We start from the raw sequence: 24,140 nt of genomic DNA, 5'->3' as shown, positions 1-24,140 counted from the left end.
TGCTTCACTCATGCTTGCTGATCGTTTTGCGTTTTGGCTGATTTCCAGTTTGGCAATTGGGGCTAGCAGAGGTGTTGGGCTGGCTGAGTCACTGAGCTCCTTCCACACACGTATTCAATCAATTAATCAATCAAGGGTTTATATAGCGCGCTACTCACCCGTGAGTGCCACATTCAGTGGCAATCTTCTAGTAGCTGCCGATTTGCAAGAAATGTTCCCCTTGGGAGGTCTGTATCGGCTGCAAGTTCTGCAAACCTCTGCAGTTGCCCGTTCGCAAACAGGGAGCCCACTTCTGTGATTGAGTGCTTAGTCCATTTGCTTAGTGTGTGCTCTGTGTAGTGAGCACAGCATTTGCGAAAGCCCACAAGTGGTTGTATGGGGGAATACAATGGGGCCGTACGTTTCATCTTATGTACATGTCTCAAGCATGTGCGCGCCACTGTTCTCTGGAGCGGGCAATCCTGTATAGGCCCAGCACCCGGTAGCAGCGTGCAGTGTATAGTTGGGGCTGAAACTGGTCCCGAGATTGTGTGGTTTTTCCCAAGTGCGCTGCCTGCTGTCCACCGTGACAACCATTGCAGCTGAGCCGCAAGGAAGTATGCCTCGTAGGAGGGAGGACCCAGACCCCATTGATCAATAGGTAGCTGTAGTTTGGCGAGGGCTATTTGCCTAGGTCCGACTCCCCAGACAAGGTTACCAAGGAGGGCATCCAGTTCTCAAAAAAAGGGGCGGGGAACCACTGGGCGGTTAGCGAAGTAATATAGCAGTCGCTGGACCAGTATCATTTGGCAACTCGATTTTTCCCAATAGGACCCAGTGGGAGATCCTTCCAGAAATTCACAGAGGATCAGATCCGGGCTAGTGCCCTATGATGGTTCCCCTCGTACATGTCCTGCGGCGTGTGGTACAACCTTACTTCTAAGTACCGTATTGCTTCGGCTCTCCATGATCTGTGTATTCCACCCATTTGTAGTTGCTGGGGAAGGAGATAGCCTGAGAGCAAGTATATTGTGTACTTTGCCCAGTTGACCTCTAGGCCTGCAACTGTTTTGAAGCCTGATAGTGTTAAGTATTGGGGTGAGGTCCTATGTAATGTTGCGGATGTAAATGAGTAAGTCATCCACGGTATAATGATACCGCGTGCGCGATTGGAATGCCCCATCGCTCTCCCTCCTTGCGAAGGCGGATCACAAGTGGCTCCATCAAAAGCAATGTGGAGAGCGGACAGCCTTGTCTTGTGCCCCTGAGTATTGGAAATGGTGACAAGTGGGACCCAAGCTTCACTCCGGAGTTCGGCCTGGTGTATAAGAGCTTAGTCTTTGCGAGCAGGTGGGGTCCCACTCCCATCTGCTGTATGATCTGAAGGAGGTAGGTCCAAAATAGGGTGTCTAAGGCCTTTTCCAGGTCCTGGACTAGGCCTGCCGTGCGGGGGAAATGATTTTGGGCCTGATTCTGGACCTGGAACAGGCGTGTAATGTTTTAGGAGGTGTTTCTCCCTGGTACAAACTCACTCTGGTCCGGATGTATCAGTGTTGGGAGAATTATGGAGTATCTCTCCGCTAATATTTTCCCAAATATTTTATAATCTGCTGGCAGCAGGGATATGAGTCAGTATGATCCTACATGGTTTGGGTCCCTATCCGGTTTGAGAAAGGAGACTATTACCGATTCGCACATAGATTGCGGTTGCTCTCCCTCATCTAATGCTGACTGGTATAGTTTTATCAGCTGGGGAACCAGTTGTTTGGAGAAGACATGATAAACCTCTAGTGGGAGGCCATCTAGACCGGGTGCTTTGCATGTCGCAGGGCCTATAGTACCTTTGTGACTTCTGCCACAGTAATATGTTAGAGCAGAATGATTGGCGCACCCTAGACTATGTGGGATAAGGGGTGTGTGCTTAAGAATCTGTTGAGCAGCTCCAAGTCTACTGGGTCAGGGGCGGCAATGTGTGTAGAGCTGTTGAAAGACTTCTAAGATGGAGGCTTGCAAATGTACTCTGGTACCAACTACACTGCGTATTGTGGTGATCGGTGGGAGGGTAGTGTCCTGTTTCACCTGCCCTGCTAGCAGCGCTCCTGCTCCGTTACCTTCCTTGTGTACCTTAGCTGCGTGCACTCTAAAATTATACCTGCGGAGGTCTGCTAGTACCTCTGCGTATGCGGTTTTTGCTTCTGCTACTTGGGTCGGCGTGGCCTCATCTGTCTGCTTCTTGCGTTAATGTGGCCAGTGTGTGTTCTTTTTCGTTTATACTTAGTTCTAGGGTTTTGCGTACTCCTGAGATGTGTTGTATGCATGTGCCTCTCATTGCAACTTTGAATGCCCTCCATTCCATTACGTGTGTGGTCACTGTGTTTGTTCTCGCGGACGTAATTTCCTATATGTTTTGCTTGAGTTTGCCCAAACTTGTTTTAGTGTATTATGGGGGCGGCGGCGCGTGACAATGAGGTGGCTCTCCGGTGGAATTTTTAGGATCATTTCGTGCCGGGTAGCCTTAGAGTAGGCAATCTAATGCTGGTTGAGCAGCTCGGTCTGTCACATACCTCGTATTACATTTCAGTGCGGTTTACAAGGTGGCACTGTTCACATGATCTGCTGTTTTCTGTTCATATCAATGTATCGGCAGTTTGTGGTGTGACCAGTGGCGGGGTCACAGAGTCCACCCGTGATATTGTCCCTTCACTTCCTTCATCCCCTGACGAGATGTGCAGACCTCTATCTGTGTCTGTTGTGGGTGAGGACGGTCGAAGCTCCGCAGCGGCCTAGAGGGCTCTTCGACATTTAGTTATGATTTGTTCAAAGTCTGGTAATCCCATGGATTGGGCATTCATGTCAGGGATAGTTCTTCTGCTTTGTCGCCTTGGATGACGCCTGTTGGCACGCTGTGTCTTTGGGATCCCTGACAAACTTAACGTTCGCACCGGGATGTTTCTGGCAGTGTTGGTCTGCCCAGTCGTGGGCTTCCTCTGAGTCCGTGAAAAATATGGTGGATCCTTCGTGCATAGTTTTAAGACGGGCTGGGAACAGTAAGGAGTATTGTATTCCCTCTAGTTGAAGTAGATGTTTTACTTCGAGGAACAAAGATCTTTGTCGTTGCACTGCTCTGGAGTAGTCTGGGAAGAGCATTTTTTGTTTGTTCTTGACCTGGGTGGGGCTGTGCTGTCTGAGCAACGCGTTGCAGTCTCTAAAGTGTAGAAATGTTGCCAGCATCGGGCGAGGTGGGGCTCCCGGTGGGGGTCTTCGAACCGGCACTCTGTGAGGCCTTTCGATGGAGGGAAATGCTCTATGATCGGTGTGAATGACTTAGTCGATGCCTCCATGTAGGCAACGTGGTCGGTGCCTTCAACACCCTTCGGGAGACCCAGGACACGGATGTTATAGCGCCTCGAGTGGCCTTCGGGGTCATCTATGCGTTTCTTCATGGTTGCCATTTGACCCAGCAGGGTCTGCAGGGCCTCTTGGGGAGTTTTGATTAAGGGTTGCATGGTAGCAATTACTTTCCCTCTGTCTGACACTTTGTCCACTAGTTTGCGATGGTTGTCCCTGAGCAGGCTGATATCTGTGTTTATGGTGCTAAGCCTCTCCTCTGGTTAGGGTGCCAAGCATCTCCTCCATTGATACCCTCCATTAGTGCTGCTCTCCGAGCCTTCTTGCAACAGTCGGTGGTATATCTCCCACTATAAAGCGGGCTCAGCCTTTAGCTAAAGTTGCACCTAAGGTTACGCCATCACAATGCCAGGATGACCAATGGGCTGGCTCCTGAAAAGCTACAGCCACAGAGGATTCCCCACCATTGCTCAATTGTTATGCTGTCACAATGCCGGAATGACCAACAGGCTGGCTCCTGAACTCCTGCAGCCGCGGAGAGGATTCACGACCATCGCTCAATGAGGCTTGTTTTGTCCTGCATGAAAAGGAAAGAGTACTGCTGTGGGCGGCCCCAGTAAACTTTGGCTGTTGATCTCTGCTTCCCGTCGTCTGGATTGCTTTGTGGGGAGCCTGCCTGGCGATATGGACCTCCCTACAAGAGACCGAGCCCTCGGCGCTTGGCGAGACTGGTCTGAGTTCTAAGCCTTTGCCCCAGCAGAGCGCTGGACTTATACCATTTTGTGACCCGTGATGCAGAGGTCAACGTTTGTTCTGCGGCCCCTGCCTGTCGCTGTTGTTGAGGCATTAGGATCCAGTCTGGCTCTCTGGGGGCGGCGGCCCGGTGTGTGGTACACTTCTGTGCCGTATGCGGATTCCTGTCCCACGGAGGCCGGCGGCCCACAGTTAATTTGTTACTCGGCGGACTGCTTCACTGTAAGGCACTCACACCGCACTGGCTGACATCATGGTTGGGCGAGTGCTGCTGCTGCTGCTACACTGGCTAAATACCGTGGTGGCCTCCGGCGCTAATTGCACGCCTTCCTGCTCCTGCTTCTGCATAACTTGTTATGGACCCGCACACAGAGATCGTTGTGGGCCTGGGGGTGGACTTTCATAGCTGCAGGTACTGATGCCTACATTAGGACTTTGGTGGCGGTGTGAGTAATTAAAACCACCTCAAGAGCGGACAAAGGATTGTTTCTGATAACATTACTAAGGGGAAACTACAACTCCTAGAATTCCCCCTGTGGCGCTCGGCCACTCAGGCAACCAGGAAGCACCAGGAGGCGCTTCAAAGGGTGGACTTGGGCTGAAGGAGGCTTGGCTGGGCCACGTTATTTGACCTTGGCAGAAGCCATTCATGTTGTTCTGACCCCTGCTTTGGCATTCTGTACCATGACTTGGACTTGAGACTGGAAAATAAGGACTGGAACTGGGATACAAGGTATTTGTTATCTTTACTCTTTTTTTGTGTGCCTAGTTTTTTTCTTTTTTTCTTTGGACTATGGCGCCGAAGAAACTCTCAAGAAAAAATCAATGGTGGGTCAGGGGTTAAATTGCCCTTATCGAGCGTAGAATTTCTCTTGAGCCCCCCCCCCATTTACAAGTTGACGCTTCCAGTTGTTTCAATCCAGACATTCACTCTGACCCTGGTTCCCCTACTAGATCACCTAATGCCCGGCAACAGACATTCGGCCAGACCAGGGCACTGTGCTTTGCACTGCCCAAGTGGGAAATGATCCAGTCGTAAGACCTAAAGTTTATACTAGGAGCCAAATAACTAATGTTTCCCAAGGGGGCATCTCTTTACCTCAGCCCAAGAAACGGAAAGGGCTGGGTTCTGGCAAACAAACCTTGCCATCATCTAAAAGAGGACGCAGGGGTGTAACAAGAGAGGCTTTAGAGGATGGCGAGGTTACATCTGGTGTCACAATGGATAATTTTGCCTCGGCTTCACCACTTTTACCCCCTCTGTCAACTATTGATAGCGAGGAGTTCTGGTCTTCAATGGGTAACGTTATCTGTTTTACTGAACCCACTGATGCAAAAGCTGTCTAATTTGGAAAAGGCCATTGATAAACTTGCAAGTGCTGCTTCTTTTGATTTGCAGAAGCCGCCATGCCCTATAAATGTCCATCCCCCCCAGCCCTCCCTGGTCAGAGCGTCTTGTGCTAAATTTGCTCAGCCGTCTGGGACTAATTGCAGTCGCAATGATGAATTCTCTGACCCTGGCATGGGCTCTACACCGGTTCAAAATCCTGTTCCATCTAATCGTGAGGTCAACACGTATATGGGGATATCTCTATCAATAGCCAGAGATCTAGCTCCTATCCCATGTACGCATGATCTGTGCCCTAATTCTCATATAACAACTTCCCATAATAAGCCCATTCATGCCCACACTGAGGTAATACAGCCTCAAAGGATGAATGGTTCCTGCGTCAAACCAGGGAGTGATACGAAAGGTAAAGATGTGCTTCATCAACCTCCTGAGGCAACTTCGTATACAATAGTGTTGCCCAACTTTCCCAAATTATCTACGGGAGCGCAGGAACACTGGTCTAGTTTGAAAAATAGGAGTACTAGAATAGGTAACCCGATCCACTCAAACTTCAAAATGGTGAGACGTGTTGGATGGGTAGGGAACCTGAACTAGACTACAGAAGGTTATTGCGTGGCAATTTCTTTTGGATCACCCGACCTAGTACATGCTATCTTAGAAAGGGCAGGTAGTTGGTCGATGGCGCGAACAGGGATCCGCATTTTATCTCTCGGGTATTTTTATAAACCGTATTATAAGATTTATGCACCATTTAGGGGATTTTCAACGGAGGGGCAGAGGCAGGCCAGATTTGCCATCCCAGTCAATAACCAGTTTGATGTGTTTTAATCCCATTGATGAAAATGATTGACTGCCCGAATTGAACATATCGGGTAGAGGACCTTCTGAACAAACAGCCCTGGTTGGGGGTAGTTCTCCCAAAGTTCATCCTTGCACTTGTGTGAAAGTTGCAGGGACCACTGGCATGAGAGAGTAGGATAGGGATTCACCTGCGAAATCTATTACTAGTAGTGCGCACCAAGAGAGTTGGCTCTCTCCTGACCTACACATAAAAGAGTTGCACACGGCTACCCAGTCTACTTTCCCACCCTTGAGCCCCAGGATGTTGATGTTCATATCGAATCAAGAAGTGGGGATTTCTCAATTACAGCCATTGAAGAAACACCTGTAAATATAACTGATGGAGAAGTTGGTTGCTTCAGGGCTTGCCACTGTCAGAAGACCTAGGCCAAACCACTGCTTAAGTATATTATCATGAAACTTAGCAGGGATACAGTCTAAACCACAAGATCCCGAATGGTTTACGTCCATGGGTAACATTGATATTTATGCGTTTCAAGAAACCTGGGCTGTCGATGCATTTTATTGTAATGGCTGTATCGCTTAATGCGTGACTGCTCTCACTCCAAAAACATCTGGTAGGGCTAGAGGCGGACTGCTAATATTTGTTAAAAACACCATAGCCTGTAGGTACAAACAACTTTTAATAAACTCCCCTGATAAATTGGGTATCCAACTCACTTTCCTGTCTAGTTTAACCTTGACCTTGCTTAATGTATATGCCAGGTCAGAACCTTTTATTAGTGAATCTGCAGTAATTTCACTTCTAGATGACCTAGTGGGAGGATATCAGGTGAACTCTAAAATTATAGTTGCAGGAGCTTTAATGCTGCATTCGAACCCTCCACTTTACTAAGTGTGTCCCTAGAAGATGAGGTTTGGGGTATCCCCAATTTGGTAGCCGGTAAATCCGCCCAGCGTCAGTCTAATGTTTCTGTGCAGATTGCTTCCCTATCTGCCGGGAGGAGCTTGAGGGCATGCAATGGGAGAACCCCTTCAGATCTAGGAAGAATGGCTACTTGTAAGAGGGGCACCTATACAAGTATCATAGACTATATTTTCGCTGATGTTAGAATAAGGTCTTTAGATGAGGACATGATAATTGAACCGAGGACAGACAGCGATCACAACTCTCTGTTTTTAAAATTAAAGGGCAAAGATATGTTTAGGGGTGCTCATTGTTACATTTCTAAACTAATAGAGCCAAGACCAGCTAATAACCTTCGGAGAGTTAGATGGCCCAAAATCCAAGCTGATCAAGATCTTTATGCTAAATTTCATAAGTCTGTAGCGGCCACCTTAACTTGTATGTCCAGCCATAAGGAGAGCACTGATTGGTCTAATGCTTTGTATGTTACTGCCGCACACAAACACCTTTTTGAGGAGTTGCAGTTAGTCTTTTTAAAACCTAGGCGAGCCGGGAAATGTGTCAGTGTAAGGTCTCACAATTGGTTTAATGATGACTGTAAGAGTGCCAAGAAGGTACTACAATTAGCAGTCAGGGGACGTTCTAGATCTGATTTAATTCTTGCCCGCAACAAATATAAAGCAACTCTTTGTAAACCAAACGTGAATACGCTGACACCAATTGGAATGATTTCGTTTTAGCAGCAAAGGCAAGAGATTGCCACAAGTTCTGGCTGATTGTGTCTAAGGGTACTGCGGAGTATTCCACTTCTAATAGTCATCATATCCAGCCGGAGGTTTGGGCGAATAATTTCTCTGGCGTATACTCTGATGATCTGGTCATTATAGATGCCTACGCTGATCAGTCAGTGCCGTCCTTAGATGTCACTGCTTCTGATGGGCCCACACATAACCCCCCGAGAGTTTTCAGTCTTGAGAATACCTGGTCAGCAATCCAGAAACTAAAAACAGGTAAAGCCCCGGGACCCGACCTGATACCAGGGGACTTGTACAAGTCTGAACCCGCAATATGGGCACCAAACATTAACCTTTTATCTAACTGTATTTTAGCTGGTGGTGATATTCCTGAAACTTGGAGGGGGGCAGAGGTAATAACCATCTTTAAAAACGGTAACCCTGCTATCCCCTCTAATTATAGACCCATTAGTTTGACAACCTACAGAAGGTTTTTGCTAGACAAGTTTTAGATAAGCTCCAGGACTGGATGGATAAAAAGATGATACTGTCCCCAGCCGGCTTACGCGCAAAAATTAGCACGTGCGACCAAGCTTTTAGATTTTCTCTGTTAGCATGGAAGTACGTGCTACTTAAGAAAGAGCGGCTTTATGTAGCTTTCGTGGACCTGCAAGCTGCATTCAGTTTGGTACCACGTATCCTACTGTGGAAGACTATGCTTGATCAAGGTGCCCCGTTGACCTGGTGTCTGTGCTTGCTAGATTGCATAAGGACAATTATGCCCAGGTTAGGTGGGGGTAAATGGGGAGCTGACAGAGGATTCCGATTGAATATGAGGTGCGTTAGCGGTGTGTCCTCGCCCCCACATTGTTCTTTCTGTATATTAATGATGTGGTGAGTTGTCTATTGGTTTGTAGAAATGACACCCCTTCATTGAATAATGCAAAAGTATCCATTATGCTATTTGCTGATGATTCATTATTAATATCCACTACTATGGGTTTACTAGTTTTATTGGATACATTCCTGAACTTCTGCAAGGAGAGAAGGCTGGAATTGAATACTACGAAAGCAAAATGTATGGTGCTCGGTAAATCAAGCGGTGGCATACGACAGGTCAAGATCAAATATGAACCCCTGGATTGAGTAAAAGATTGTGATTACTTGGCGATTGGCATACATGAGCCACTTAGTTGGGGAATATCAGCTGCAGAAGAGTCTCTTAACCCTATGTCAGAGATCGAAATCCGTTTTAAGATTTTTTTTAAAAATCCTACACTCAACCCCTGTCCCCGCTTGAAATAAACCGTGCAAAGGCCCAAAATGGAGCTCTGTATGGAGCGGAGATCTGGGGATTCACTCCTGTAAGTCAGTTAACGACTTGTGAGAACAACTTCGCCAGGGCTTTGATCGCACTACCTGTCACAACACCTCTTATTCCACTTTTATGTGATCTTAGGCTAAAAAGAATTGGTGATCTGGCTGCCCTTAAACCCATAACCCAGAGGTCTTCAAACTTTTGTAGGTTGAGCCCCCCCAGCTGAATTTTTTTAGATGTTGGGCCCCCCCCATCACCTGACGGAAATATCTGGAATCTGGTACACTACATAATCGACCGCCACACGCATATCACGGGCCATATCCGGCATATAATGTACAACACTATAAGAGTGTTTAGTAAATTGCAGGTTTGTGAGTGGGTGTGGTGAAATGACAGTGGATTATGATACAGCTCAAAACACAATTTTCCATGATAAAATGTGTGCATAAAATAAAAACATTTCTCTGTACATAATAATAGAACTCTCACATCAATCACGTTAAAAAGAAATTAAACAAAACGGTATTTACAAGAATCTGTTTAGGAATTATTCCAAGCCATCAGGGCAAAAACAGAGCTGCCTCTATCAAGAAGCCCCTGAAAGGCTGCATTGCAGTGCATGTAAATGTGTCCTTTTGTAATTTAGGAAGAAAACCTTGATGGGGAACGACATGCCCATACATGTGTACAGGGGTGCAACTAGACCCAAACTTCGGGTGGGGGCGAACACTCCGAACCAGGGATGGCCCTAGCACTGGTCGCACGCAGTGGAAAGGTCTGTTTTGGCGCCCCCTCCCCCATTTCCTCCTCCTCCATGAATTTCCTCACTCCCACTCACCAACAATGCACCTCATCTCTCTACAGCACCTTTCTGGCAAACATTTTCTTTTTTATAGCACTACTTATTGTTTACTCACACTCAATTCTTTGATCTGCATGGTACACATTCTTTGTAGCAGGCACATTAACCCTCTGCGCTGTGTGGATGGTGTCAGGAGTACCATGTGAGTGCAGGGTGAGCCATGCAACAGTGTGAGAGTAGGGTAAGAGGAGTGACTGCAGGGTGAGTGAGGTGACATGAATTTGGGTGCAGATTTAAGTGCAGAGTGGGACGAATGAATGTATGGTTAGTGATGGTCTTATTTGAGTGAGATTGCAGATTGGGCAGTGGGAGGGACAGGTGAGTGAAGTGTCACATGAGTGCAGGGTGAGTAGTGTGCTTGTGTGACTGCAGGGTGAGGTACAGGGTGAACAGCGCAAGTGCATTGTGAGTGCAGAGTGATCACTGTGAGTACAGGGTAAGCGGGTGAATGGTGTGAGTGCGTCGGGATGAGTGTGAGGGCATTGCAATCAATGTGAGTGCAGGGTGAGCATGAAAGTGAAGGGCGAGAATGAGGAGCGAGTTGTCTGAATGCATGGTGCATTCCCAGACACTTGCAGTAACTCATCATGCTATTGGGAGCAGTGCAGGGTTTCTGATATGTTAAACTATTGGTTTTATGGCATTAACCAGGGATCAGGGTGGAGGTAATAAATGTGCTTATCTTACAACAAACTTCCAGTTTTATGATTAGCGTTGCCAGGTCCTTATTTTGAGGTCTCAGGAAGCACAAAAATAAACAAATAAACAGTCACCAAAAGCTATTATGTCAGGACTTGTGTGTGCATGCCTTGAACAGCAAATATAAATAGAAGCACTGTTAAGAGTGTTCTAGGGCTGTTTGAATGATCATGACTAATAATAAAATGGAACAAAGACAGACAAGTCACATTACTAATGAATAATATACTTGTTTATAAGCATATTTAGTGTCAGGACAATGATCTTGTAGGCTGTTTAAAGCTCACATGGCTGGCTGGCATTTTTCTTTTGCAACTTGAAGCCCTGTGTGAATTTAAAAGAAACTTTGTCTCCTTTTGCTAAGATGTAACCCTCCCAGGACGGGGTTAAACTTGTAGAGTTGAAATGCTTCCGCTGCAGTGGGAGGCAGGATGTGTGTGTTCTCTTCTAAAACTGAAAGCCAGGAACAGATAGACGTTATTTCAGCTGCACTAGGAGGCAAGGACTCTCCTGTGCTATAAAATCAAATGCAAAGGAACAGGACTGTCTGTTTCCTTGCTTTCGTTTTTAGCAGGAGACTCCCTGCCTCCTACTGCAGCTGAAGCACTCCAGCTCTAAGAATTAACCCCCTCCTGGGACAGTTAACTGCCTAGGGGCCCTTGCTGCTCACCGGAGTGGCGGCGAGGGCTTCTTGCACCCAGGAGCTTTTATTTGTGTCGTGCGGCCGGCCACTCTCCCGTGCCCTCTGTTTCCTGATGTGTAGGGAGGGACGGAACAAAGGGCGGGTGCTGGTGTGTGTCCACCGCATGTTTTGCTACATTTCACTGTTCCTCACCGTTTTCGCAGCTGCGGCGGCAGAGTTGTTGTCTATTGAGGGCGTAGCAGCGGGGGCTGACGCCCGGTTAAGTGGCTCGCAGAGACGGGCGTTATCTCCAGATTCTGGTGGCCACCACCTTGTTTTTGGGTTGATTTCAGTTCGGGACTTGTTATCTCTATGAATGAATCACTGTGTTTTTTGCCGTGGGGAACACAGTGTCGATCTCCTGTGATGTTCTGACTGCTGTAGGCTTGTTTTCAGCTGGCTAGGCGAGGTGCGGCTTGCGAGATAAGTGCCTGATGTCGGAGCCTAGAAGTAGCAAAGATAGATGACTGAAACCAAGCAGGAGGTTCAGCAGCTGCTGGCCTCCTCATGAGAAGGATGGAGAAGACCTTGAAAATTTACAGATAATCTACATTTTTTCAGACTTTGAGCTAGTCATTCATGAATCGTCACTTAAAAGTACCAAAAAGAGAAAGAGGCTGAGTAGGTGACCAGTGTGAGTGCAGTGTAGGCCTAAGTAGAACATGGGCATACAAAATTGCTACCATTAAACAGCATAGCCCTTTAATGAAATGCAATATAAATTGGTGTAAACCATTGAAAAAGACTAAGGGGCAGTAAATACCGGTCGCAAAGGGGCAGATTGGTAGAATCTGCCCCTTTGCGACCGGTATTTTTGCATTTGGGATGCATCGACCCAAATGCAATATAGCAATTTAGGTAATCGCAAATTTAGCGATTACCTAAATTGCGAATACATTTAGGGAATCGCAAATTGCGATTCTCTAAATGCAATGCATGATGCACTTTGAAATTGTGATTTTGCTATTTGTGATTGCAAATTACCATCAATTTAAAGTTAATGGTAATTTGTGAAAACTTTGAAATATGCCCTTTTGTGGATTTTTCAAAGTGCCATGTTGCGCGCACACGTGCCCTTGGGGCATGTATGCGCGCAACATGTGATCACATACAAATTTAAGGGGTGCATCCGGGTGGCCTTTTGGCCCCCCTGCACCCTTGAAATTGCATGCGCAATTTTCGAGTACCTATTTGGTACTCGCAAATTGCGCATGCAATTTCCATTCATTTCCATGGAGTTCTAGGCCCATAGGAATTAATAAGAATCCATTCCTTAATTGCGAATCGCAATTTGCAATTAAGGAATATGTAGGAATCGCTTATATTTTAGCGAAATCTACATGCATAGGCAACTGTGATTCCATAATTGCGATTCCTTAATAATCGCAATTCTGGAATCTCAATTGCCTACAATGATGCATGTGCCCCTAAATGTTTGCGTTAAGTTCAGGTATGGAATCTGAGGGAGAGGAACTATTCATTAAAAAAATGCAACCAAAAGAAAGTAGCCTTTTCTGTTGCTGCGTTGGGGACAAATAGTATTCACCCTTTAATGAAAGAAATACCCAGACTACCCAGTCTGGCTCCTTTAGGTAGGGGTAATGTACTAGGGATCGTTCATTGATTCTTTTAATTGTTGAACAAACAGTTGGCATAATCGGTTGTATTGAATATTGGTATTTATTCGCCGACCTTGGCGTGCATGCTATTAGGATTTCTGGTCCTGACGAAAACCATATTGACCCATAGAGGCACTCCGTTAGATGGCTGAAACATGTTGACCACATTGAAGATAATTGAGATCACTTTAAATCTCAAAAATCTCCACCACTGTTTTTAAAGTTTGACCAGGACCTCCATTATTAAAATCACTATATGGAGAAGTTCCTGAGCCAATTTTAAAAATTACACACCACCACTACACACACTGTCACAATCACAAAATAACCCAGCTCTGCTATAATCGAACATCGTAGCACACCCTAGAAGCATTCGGCGACCAGAGTGGGAACCCTATGATAAAGCATTTCCGCAACTAAATTGGTGAGTGAAGGTTTTTAAGCACCCTGCGAGTTCCAAGGCACACTCGCCACAAGGATTATGAGAATTCCAATTGTCTAATCTGTAGCTGAATAGGTGGCAAACTCATTCTTGTTTATTATAATATTGATACTTGCCACTAAATTGGTTTGAAACCTTTTGTGACTAGTTGTGGAGATTTGTTATAGCTCTCAGTTTGTGTATGAACATAGTCTGGGGTATTGTGGTGTGAAAAAAAATATTGTCGGCAGCTAATGGCATGATTTACAATGTTACAGAGGAATGCTGGCAGCAGTTCAGATGGGACAGAAGATTCTGATTTTTCAACAGACGTAGAGCACACTGACAGCTCTGAAAGTGAGAGGAGAAGGTCAAGGAGATCTGCCAGAGTGACCCGATCTGCTGCCAGGCTTAGCCAGAGCTCACAAGGTACTGTGGGGGCTTTGTGGTCTTGAGCTATAGCACCTCCAGTAACACCCTTGTACTTCCTAGTTCAATAGTATTAAAATAGATGCATAGCAGTAAAACATTTTTATTTGGTTTGTCCTGTTTCGAAGCAATGTGTTTCATTTCATATGACTTTGTAACTAAGATCATCTCGAAGGATCCTTAACAGTGTTTTTGGAGACGGTTATCATCAAAGAGCTTGGTATATAGATGCTTCCATGATATATCCTTTAACATGTTGACAGCCGGAGTAAGTTCCAGCTTCAAAGACATGAAATTGTGTATCACTGTAGTATTTTCTTCTCTCAATCCTCAAATCAAATAGCATTTTTACAGCTCAACACTGTCACCCGTAGGTATCAGGCCTCTGTTTTTTTTATTTCCCCCCCTCCCCCTTTGTAGTTCTTTCCTGGGTGTAGTCAGTCTTTCCAATTTTGCAATACAGTAATCTTTACTATGCTGCTTGTTTCTCAGCAGCCTTCTAGTCTTTTCAACCAAGAGCAGGACAGAAAAAATGTGCTAGTTAAAGATAGGCTGACTATGGATCCAATGTGCAAAAAATATGTGCAATGGCCATTGCAAAAGAGCTGCAAGTTCCTCCGTTCTGTTTGGGAAATAATGCAGTTACTGGTTAGACTATATGCAGAGATATATTTAGTGCTCTTAAGATTGGATTTACATTAAAATATATCCGTGCATGTAGATTTTTTTAAAATGTATTAAATATTTTAATTTCTGGAAATACTTTTTTTAATGAGATACTACTGAGAAGGTGACCTTCTCATTAATTCAAAACTTCTTCACAAAGTCAATTTGATACAAAGTACTACTGCCTGGACAGTTGGGATAGGCTGAAATGTCGTCCAATCGGTCCTACAGTATTTCCTGATATGAGCCATGCCACAGGCTCGCCACCTGAGGAGGTACTGCTTTTGGTATCTATTGACAATTCGAGAACTCTGTGGTTAGAAGTGTGTATTAAAAGAACAAGTTACAAACCTCAGGTTGCTCAGCCTTCCTCCCCGTTCTGTGGAATGGATTCATGTAGCCCCTTAATAAGATCCTAATCTGTTAGCCTGCACACTGCCACATTCTGATTTCAATGGATCTGCATCCGTCGGCATAGACCAAGATCATAAGAAACAGATGTCAGCGCGATGAGGTTGTGCACATATAGATCCCCAGTATCACCTCTTGGTTGGGCACAGAACCACACAACGCCACTTGTTGATGCATGTTGGAATTGATACTAAGTGTCCAGATCCAGTCTCGTGTGCATAGGGAAATTCATGTGGTGACAAATCTAAAGCTGGGTAGACTTGAGTTAGAACAGGTGTTACTGAAGGTAAGTAACTTGTTTGTTTGGTTGAAAGGAAGACAAAATGTTCGAAAAGATAACAAGCATTTGCAATGCAATCGGTCTTGTCTTTGGGACCAAATAAGTATTTAGGCAACTACATACAAATCAGACCTGATCCTATTGCAGAGTAGAGTCCAGGCAAATATGCTCAGTAACATTCCTTTTTAACAGGAATGCAAGTAATCCTGTTAGCGAAATTTATGTAGCATAAAAATTAGGTATGGAAATAAAAATCTGAGCCACTTGTAATTGCATTTACTGACAAGGACAATTTGTACTTCAATAAGTGAGTTAGAGAGAACTGGGTGAACTTTGTTATTATTAATGCCATTTGTTGAGAATGGACTGGAGCTGCATGCATTTTCTTAAATGTGAGAATGGGTGAGTAAATTATGTGAAATGTTGTGGTGCCAAAGGTAACAGTATGTTCAATAATATTGAACTATATTATAGTAGTCTGAAAGATTTTTATCAGTTTATCCCTGCTGAGAAACCTTGTGTATGAGTTTAAACCGTGTCCTACGTCTTTTTTCACTTGCCCGCTGCCTCTCGTTCCCTTCATGGATGCCTTTGCTCCAGCCCTCTCCCCACTGCAGGGGTTGCTGCTGCTTCTATCTGGGGTTTATCCTCGCCGTTCTTGGTTGCTGACTGACAGACACAGCTGAAGTTTGTCGCCACCATCTGTATATTTCAAGAAGTGACCTGTTAACAAAGCCAGTGAAGTGCACAAGGTCACGGGAATTTGCCTCACATCTTCTAGGCATTTAATCAAAGAAATAGACCACCTCAGTAGCTGCAAGTAGGTCTCCAGACTAGCGCTGGGTGCGCTTGCCATTATTTGGGTGTGGAGTTCATTTTCTCTCCTCAGTCTTCTGAAGTGGGGGGACTCTCTGTGAGAGCAGCTGCGCAACCTCCTGCAATATCTCTTCCCCCATGGTTAAAAGTGCAGCTCCTCACAAATTAAATTGTGCATTGCAGCTCTAGGCACTACTTGGGTAGGTGGCATTTCTCTGCAGAATGCTGTTCAGATGACTGGCTTAGACGCAGATCTCAGTATTTTCCAGTGCACTTTTGTGCTTGGATGACGCAAGAGTTGGCTTAACTGGTCTCAGGGGATTTGTGCTGTATGGGAAGTTCTCTTCTCTCACTTTTACTCACTGCAGGGGTTGATGCTACTTTTATCCGGGATTTGTCCTCGCCGTTCATCACTGTCAGAAGTTCTTTACTCCTGTTTTTTCCCCACTGTGGGGCCAGTGTAGCCTGTACCGGAAGTCTGGTCCTCTCACTTGTATCCACTGTAGCCGCCCACAGTGAGCCCTGTTCCTCCCCAAATCCAAGTAGGGGTGACTGCTGCATCTACCCAGACTTCTCCGCCGCTCCTTTTGGTCGTTAAGAGTTTTCTCCTGGAGTGAGACAGAAGTTCTTGAGTTTGAGACTGACTAATCTCCTTTCTTTAATTGTCCGGATTTCCATCGCAATGGCCTCCTGCAACAGAGCTACCTCCAGTGGCTGCTGAGTTTGTTGTACCGAGACTGAGTTGCACCACCTGTTGGCCTTTTGCGAAGGTTCTTTTGGATGCCACAGATGCCGCTGCAGCCTTGAGCCAGCTCAAAGTTCTCCTTGGGGATCAGCGAGTGCTAACTCCAGAGGCTATAATGTACTGCAGGCTGAATATTAGCAGAAGTGCAGAACAGAGCGCTGTATAAAAGCCTAATCCAGAAAGATTTGATACCCAGAGTGACTTTGTCGAGTAATGTCCACAGCCCATGTACTCTGCGTCTTCCACCCCAAACTTGCAAACATATCACTGCTGCAGCAAAAAGACAATTAAAAAGTTCAACGGCGCCTGCAGCAGCAAATTGCAGGTTATGGCATTATTGGTATGCAAATGAGTCCAGGAACTGCTTCTTTCTCCACATTACAGTAACAGACCAAGTAAGAATTATGGCTGATATTACAAGTGCAGGAAAACAGAAGCAGAACCATACTGCTTAAGTTTTGTAAGGATATAATCAATGGATTGTTGCGGGGATTCTGCTCATGCACAGAACTAGGCGCAGGAAACTGGGACCTCGGTGTATTGTGGTGTACCAAAAACCCACCTCAGTGCCCAGAACCACAATCCGACTAGCATCAATCAGTGTCTCATTCATTATCCGTACTACAGCGAAGCTACCAATGATTAGACAACCCAGAACAAGCGACTTAGGTACCTCTCAAGAATAGTGGGAATCAAGAACACTCTTTCATTTTTATTCTCATAAAGGTCCAACACTCTTTCATTTTTATTCTCATAAAGGTCCACAACATGAATAATCAGAGACACGGTATAGTTTAATATGTTTATTTCAACTACGTGCTCTAAGATGCAGTATCTTTGCTAACATAAGTAAAAAGATGCATACAATCAATACAATCAGCATTGTTACAATTCAATAAAATACAAAAGGAGAAATCCCAATATAATGATAGTGGAACTAGGTCTATAGTGCCTTGTGTACCACCCTCCCTTGCTAGGAGCTAGGTATTATAATAATAGAAGATCTCTAGGCTAGAATGGGGAACCCCATACCTCCAAGATAAGGTGAAGTAAATCACATCCCAGATCAGCACAGCTCTTTGTCGATGGAAGGTGTTCTCAAAAAGATGCCTCTCTAATGCATGAGTTTCAGAAAATGAGCAGTTGTGTGAATGTCGTGTCTAGAGCGTGGGCTGATCACCCTGCATCAACAGCATACATTTTCATTTAACCTTGAACACTTTGTGCAGACTTGAGGTCACAATGTGTGTCTAGAGATGTGAAAAACAGACCGTTCTCATGTGAAGGAAAACAAGCAGTTTGACTTTATAAAAAGTGAGACATTTAGTGTCATGTGCAAAAGCGGCAAAATGGCGTTTGAGCAACTAACTCACTTATGCTAACATAGCAATGTCTGCAGGCAGAACCGTATCTTCACCACAGGATATTGAAACGGGTCCCTTCCAGTCATTTTCTTAAATTTTCCTGCAAAAACACTCGATGAATAATCAGTGTATCAGCAGTAAGGTAACTATGTTGTTCCATTTCACATGTTTGACTTACTCTTGCATTCTCTGAGGGTTTGATATTTCCAGCATGTTCACTACTTTTTTTTCCCAGCCATTATATTACTCTTGTCTGGAAAACCCTCCCTCATAACCTATTTTCCATTGTTTGGTTCTGAAGTGCTGCAAGGTCATACGAATTGCAATGGTGCTATACAGATATCATCACTCCACTGCATTAAAACTGTCAGTTTCAACACCAAGAGCTCTATCTTTCTCAAATGTGAGACCGATTATATTGCAAATGCTTGTTGCTATTTCCTTGTAGGAGACGCCCTTAAACACCACTCTGTTTGCGTCCATACTCTCACCTCCCTCCGTCCCAAACCGTCTATGAGAGCGTAAGGCTGGCAGGCCAGGTAACTACGCATGATCAATGAATGCACCATGAGCATTGTATTATTATGCATGCACCCAGAGTTGCGTTTATTTCCCATTCCAGCTCTGAGCTCACGGAAAAAAGGGGTGACGCCGCTGTTGAATGGAGCAATATCGCCGTCTAGTGGCTAAAATGTAAAGTTACATTTTTGTTTCAAAATGTGAAATGAACTACTGGTTATCAATTTGACATAACACCATCTGCACCTAAATTTCATGGTTTTGAAATGTGTATATAGTCCTTTATATCTGGCTGGTCTTTTGATTATTTTAACGAGTAATTACTCTGGATCAGTGCAGCAAAATAAATATTATAGAACTTATTGCAAAATACACACAGTACTACGTAAAACAGTGACGTTCTCCATTCTCGTGTGCTTTTAGTTTGTACAATATGATCAGAAATACCGCAGAAACGTGATATAACAAAAACAGTCCTGGCCGGAGGGATTGGGGGGCGGGGGGGATATGAATCGACGGAACATCATCGCTGATGGTTTTGACCTGTCATGTGACGCGGAGGAAGACCAATGGGAGAGCGAGTATGTTCTCTGACATGAGGTGACTCGCACAGAAGTAATGGAGTGATGACCAGGAGAAACCATGAGTGAATATGCTATGGGAGGACCAGACACACAAAGGCTGAAGAATTATCACCAATGCACCAATACAAAGGCAGCATTTCTGAATGCAACATATAGAACGAATGGAAATCTGCGTGCTTGAAGCCTACAGAGGAGATACAACAGATCATCCTGCCAGCACTGTGTAGGCTCGACTAAAAAAAGGACATACTAACCCCCCACAGCCATAGGCATTATGCAAAGTCATAAGCAAGAAATCACCATAGGCATATGCAGCAGCAAAAATAGCATCCACAAATGGAAGGTCACATTATCATCAACTGCCCTTTCAGGAAGACCAACATCCCTACAAATGCACATTATGCCAGGGATGGATTTAGAGGTAATGGCTGGGGCAGAGGTACACCGTATAAAGGCACATTTACCACCAATTAATGGCCTTGTTACCGCATGGAAGACTGGGGTTGTACCTTCCTCAGCGAGAGGCTGTACTCTCATGCCAGGTGATGCTTTTAGCCATTGCTTACAGGTGCTGCCCTCATACCCTTTTAACATTTCAGCTCGCCCACACCATCAAAGAGCAAGAACTGATATCCCTAGGACCTGTAAAATAAGTACAGCTACATCCAAAGGAACAAGGTGTCTATTTAATGTACTTCCTTATACCCATGAAAGAAGGGGCTTTGGGGCAAAACTGTCCTCAAGCTCTCACCTCCATAGTACATAAACTACAAATTGGCAACTCTACAGGTTGTCGTACTTCTTCTCCAAATGGGGAACTATTGGCGAGATCACCCTCAAGGAGTCTTATTTCCACATACTCATTCATCCTGTTACCCACTCGCACCTCAGCTTTCTGCTAATTAATGGTCATTATAAATTCAAAGGTCTGCCATTTGGGTTGACAATAGCCCCAGAGTGTTAAAAAATGTTGTGCTGTAGTGGTGGTGTATTTACAGTGCAGTCACATGCATGTCTTCCTTTATCTAGACGATTGGCTGATGAAAGGGAGCAGCCCTGCACAATGCCTACAGCTCACATAGGCACAACTGTTCATCCTTACCCAGATCAGACTCTTTATTATTGGTCTCTATACTCAGTGCAATAACAAGCAAAGCCTACGAAGGCAAAGAGAGTTATGGCATTCCAAAGACTGCCGTCTTTACCAGATGTCATTTTATCTGACAGTGAGAGCGATAATGAAACTGTTAGGCCTGATGGGGTCATGTATTGTTCTAGCACCAAGTGCAAGGTTGCACTTGAGTCTTTTTCAGGACTTGTGGGACACCCCCGCGCCGCACGGCCACCAGCTGCTGCGTGTGCCCCTGCCTGCCCTCCTGCCTCGCTGCCGCCTCGTTTTGCCGGTTGCCGGCTGCCTCCGCTGCGGGGACTGTTTTTGCCTTGTTTTGTCAAACATTTGTGCCTGTTGTGCTTAACCTCTTTTCTTTCCTTGTTTTGTCGATTATTTGTGCCTGTGTTGCCGAATTTCATTTGGCCCGTGTTTAGACTTCCTTCCTTGTTGTCCGCCTACCTCGCCGCCCCCCGCCCTCCCTTCCCGCCACCGCCGCTTGTCCCCGCCCCTTTTTCTCTTCTGTAACCCTCCCCGCTCCCGCCTCCCAGCTGCTCCGCCCACCCGCGCACTTCGCCTTAAATGGCGACCGTGCGAACGCGCAGCGTTGACGCGCAGCGGGCGCGCCGATTGTGCGCCGAAGGCGCGCCAAAGGTAAGCCCGTCTGCGCCCGTCCGCGACCGGACCGCGCCCAGTGCCAGGACCCCTGGCCCACGAAGACCCCGGCCGACCCGCCTGACGTACTCCGCCGCCTCTCTCACCGCTCTCAACACCGGCCGACGCCCAGAGTGCCACCAAGCCACTCCACGACGCACCCACGGTCCTTTCAGCTGCCACGACTGCAAGTTCACCTGCATCCGGACCTGCCTCGCGCCAGCACCCGCCAAGTCGACCACCAGCAGCACCCACCTCAAGTGCATCCTGCTCAACACCCGCTCCGTCCACCGACACGCCATCGAACTCTGGAACCTTCTAGACGCCACAGCCCCTGACGTTGCCTTCCTCACGGAGACCTGGATGAACGCCTCTTCAGCTCCCGACATCGCCATCGCTATCCCAGAGGGCTACAAGATCGTCCGGAGGGACCGAAACGCCAACCAGATGGGAGGAGGCATCGCCATCGTCCACAGGAACACCATCCGTCTCACGACCAGCACCGACAACACCCTGACCAGCGCCGAACACCTGCATTTCCAGATCCACACCAACCCGAACACCACCCTCAGAGGCACCCTGATCTACCGACCCCCTGGACCACGCACACAATTCAGCGAGGACATCGCCGACTTCGTCAGCCCGCATGCCCTCCCCTCCGCTGACTACATCCTCCTGGGAGACCTCAACTTCCATCTGGAGAACAACAACGACCGCAACACCAGCACCCTGCTCGACAACCTCGCCAACCTGGGACTCAAGCAACTGGTGTCCACCCCCACCCACCTCGCCGGACACACACTCGACGCAGTCTTCTCTTCCAGCACAGACATCAACTTCAGCCACACCACTGAGCTTCAATGGACGGACCACAGCTGCGTCCACTTCACCTTCAAGAGAACGACGACCCACCACCACCAGAAACAGACCGCCCGCAGAAGCTGGAACAAGATCACAGCAGACCAGCTCGCCACCTCCCTGAGCCAGCACCCTCCTGCCAGCTCAGCGAACCCCAGCCAAGCCGCCGACAACCTCACGAAGTGGATCAGCAACTGCGCGGACGAACTCGCCCCACTGAGGACCCCGCCTAGCAGACCCGGCAGCAAGAAGGCCCCATGGTTCACCGACGAACTCAAGAGCTCCAAGAAGAACTGCCGAGCCCTCGAGAAAGTCTGGAGAAGGGAACCGACACCGGACAACAGGACCTCCTTCAAACTTGCCACCCGGAAACACCACCAGCTGATCCGCGCCGCCAAGAAAACAGCTTTCAAGGACCGGTTGGACAACAACGCACACAACTGCAAGGAACTCTTCAACATCGTGAAAGAGCTTTCCAACCCCAGCGCAGGCAACAACGACATCATCCCATCGCAAGACCTCTGCAACTCCCTCGCTTCATACTTCCACAACAAGATCGCGGACATACACAACAGCTTCAACAACCAACCTACGCACACCACGACCGAACAACCACCCCCCACCACCACCCTCCACGCCTGGACCCCGATCAGCACCGAAGACACCATCCGCACGATGAACTCCATCCACTCCGGATCACCGACCGACCCCTGCCCTCACCACGTCTTCAACAAGGCCGACGCTGTCATCGCACCCCACCTGCGAGACATCATCAACACATCCTTCGACACCGCCACCTTCCCCGAGAGCTGGAAGCACGCCGAACTCAGCGCTCTACTCAAGAAATCCACAGCGGACCCCACCGAACTCAAGAATTACCGCCCCATCTCGCTCCTCCCGTTTCCAGCCAAAGTCATCGAGAAGACCGTCAACAAGCAGATGGCCGCCTTCCTCGAGACGAACGGATCCCTCGACCCCTCACAGTCCGGCTTCCGAGCCAACCACAGCACCGAGACCGCCCTCATCGCCGCCACCGATGACATCCGAGCCCTGATGGACAATGGAGAAACAGCGGCCCTCATCCTCCTAGACCTCTCCGCGGCTTTCGACACGGTCTGCCACCGCACCCTGGTACGGCGCCTCAGCAACATCGGCATCCAGGACAAGGCGCTGGAATGGATCACCTCCTTCCTCGACGGAAGAACACAGAGAGTCCGCCTACCACCGTACAAGTCAGAGGCCTCCGAAGTCATCTGCGGCGTCCCCCAAGGATCATCTCTGAGCCCCACCCTCTTCAACGTCTACATGAGCCCCCTCGCGGCCATCGTACGCAAACACAACCTCAGCATAATCTCCTACGCCGACGACACCCAGCTGATCCTCTCCCTGACCAACGACCCCGCCGCCGCCAGAGCCAACCTGCACGAAGGGATGAAAGAGGTAGCCGAGTGGATGACGACCAGCCGCCTGAAGCTGAACTCGGACAAGACGGAGGTCCTCATCCTGGGCTCCTCACCCTCCGCCTGGGACGACTCCTGGTGGCCTCCCGCCCTGGGCACCGCACCCAAACCGGCAGACCATGCACGAAACCTGGGCGTCATCCTGGACTCCTCCCTCTCCATGACCAGACAAGTCAACGCCGTCTCCTCGTCATGCTTCAACATCCTACGCATGCTACGGAAGATCTTCTGGTGGATCCCCACCGAGACCAGAAAGACCGTCACCCAGGCCCTCGTCACCAGCCGGCTGGACTACGGCAACGCCCTCTACGCCGGCACCACCGCCAAGCTCCAGAAGAGACTCCAGCGGATCCAGAACGCCTCAGCCAGACTCATCCTCGACATCCCACGAACCAGCCACATCTCCGGACATCTGAGAGACCTTCACTGGCTCCCCGTCAACAAAAGAATCACCTTCCGCCTCCTCACCCACGCACACAAAGCCCTACACGACCAAGGCCCGAGCTACCTCAACAGCCGAGTCAACTTCTACGCTCCCAAACGCCACCTCCGATCAGCCAACCACGCCCTCGCCGCCGTCCCCCGCATCCGAAGAGCGACTACAGGAGGAAGGTCCTTCTCCTACCTGGCCGCCAAGACCTGGAACTCCCTCCCGACCGAACTGCGCCTGACCCAAGATCACCTCTCCTTCAGGAAGAAGCTGAAGACCTGGCTGTTCGAGCAGTAGCGGCACCCCCCCCCCCCCCAGCGCCTTGAGACCCTACGGGTA

General features: G+C 47.5%; 1 protein-coding gene across 11 annotated transcripts in view; it reads left to right on the top strand.

The window, feature by feature from the left end:
• KAT7 (lysine acetyltransferase 7) overlaps positions 1–24,140 on the top strand; it is a 761,891-nt gene that overhangs the window by 144,990 nt on the left and 592,761 nt on the right. For all 11 annotated transcript variants that reach the window (XM_078645259.1, XM_078645254.1, XM_078645249.1 and 8 more), the window contains one exon: positions 13,756–13,906. In XM_078645259.1, the coding sequence (XP_078501385.1) occupies positions 13,756–13,906 (151 nt within the window). The remainder of the gene's footprint in view (positions 1–13,755; positions 13,907–24,140) is intronic.

This window comes from Lissotriton helveticus, chromosome 5_1 (assembly GCF_964261635.1).
Source record: "Lissotriton helveticus chromosome 5_1, aLisHel1.1, whole genome shotgun sequence".
Classification (NCBI taxonomy): domain Eukaryota; kingdom Metazoa; phylum Chordata; class Amphibia; order Caudata; family Salamandridae; genus Lissotriton; species Lissotriton helveticus.
The sequence above is the reverse complement of the archived record's forward strand: the minus strand, read 5'-3'. Positions and strand labels throughout refer to the sequence as shown.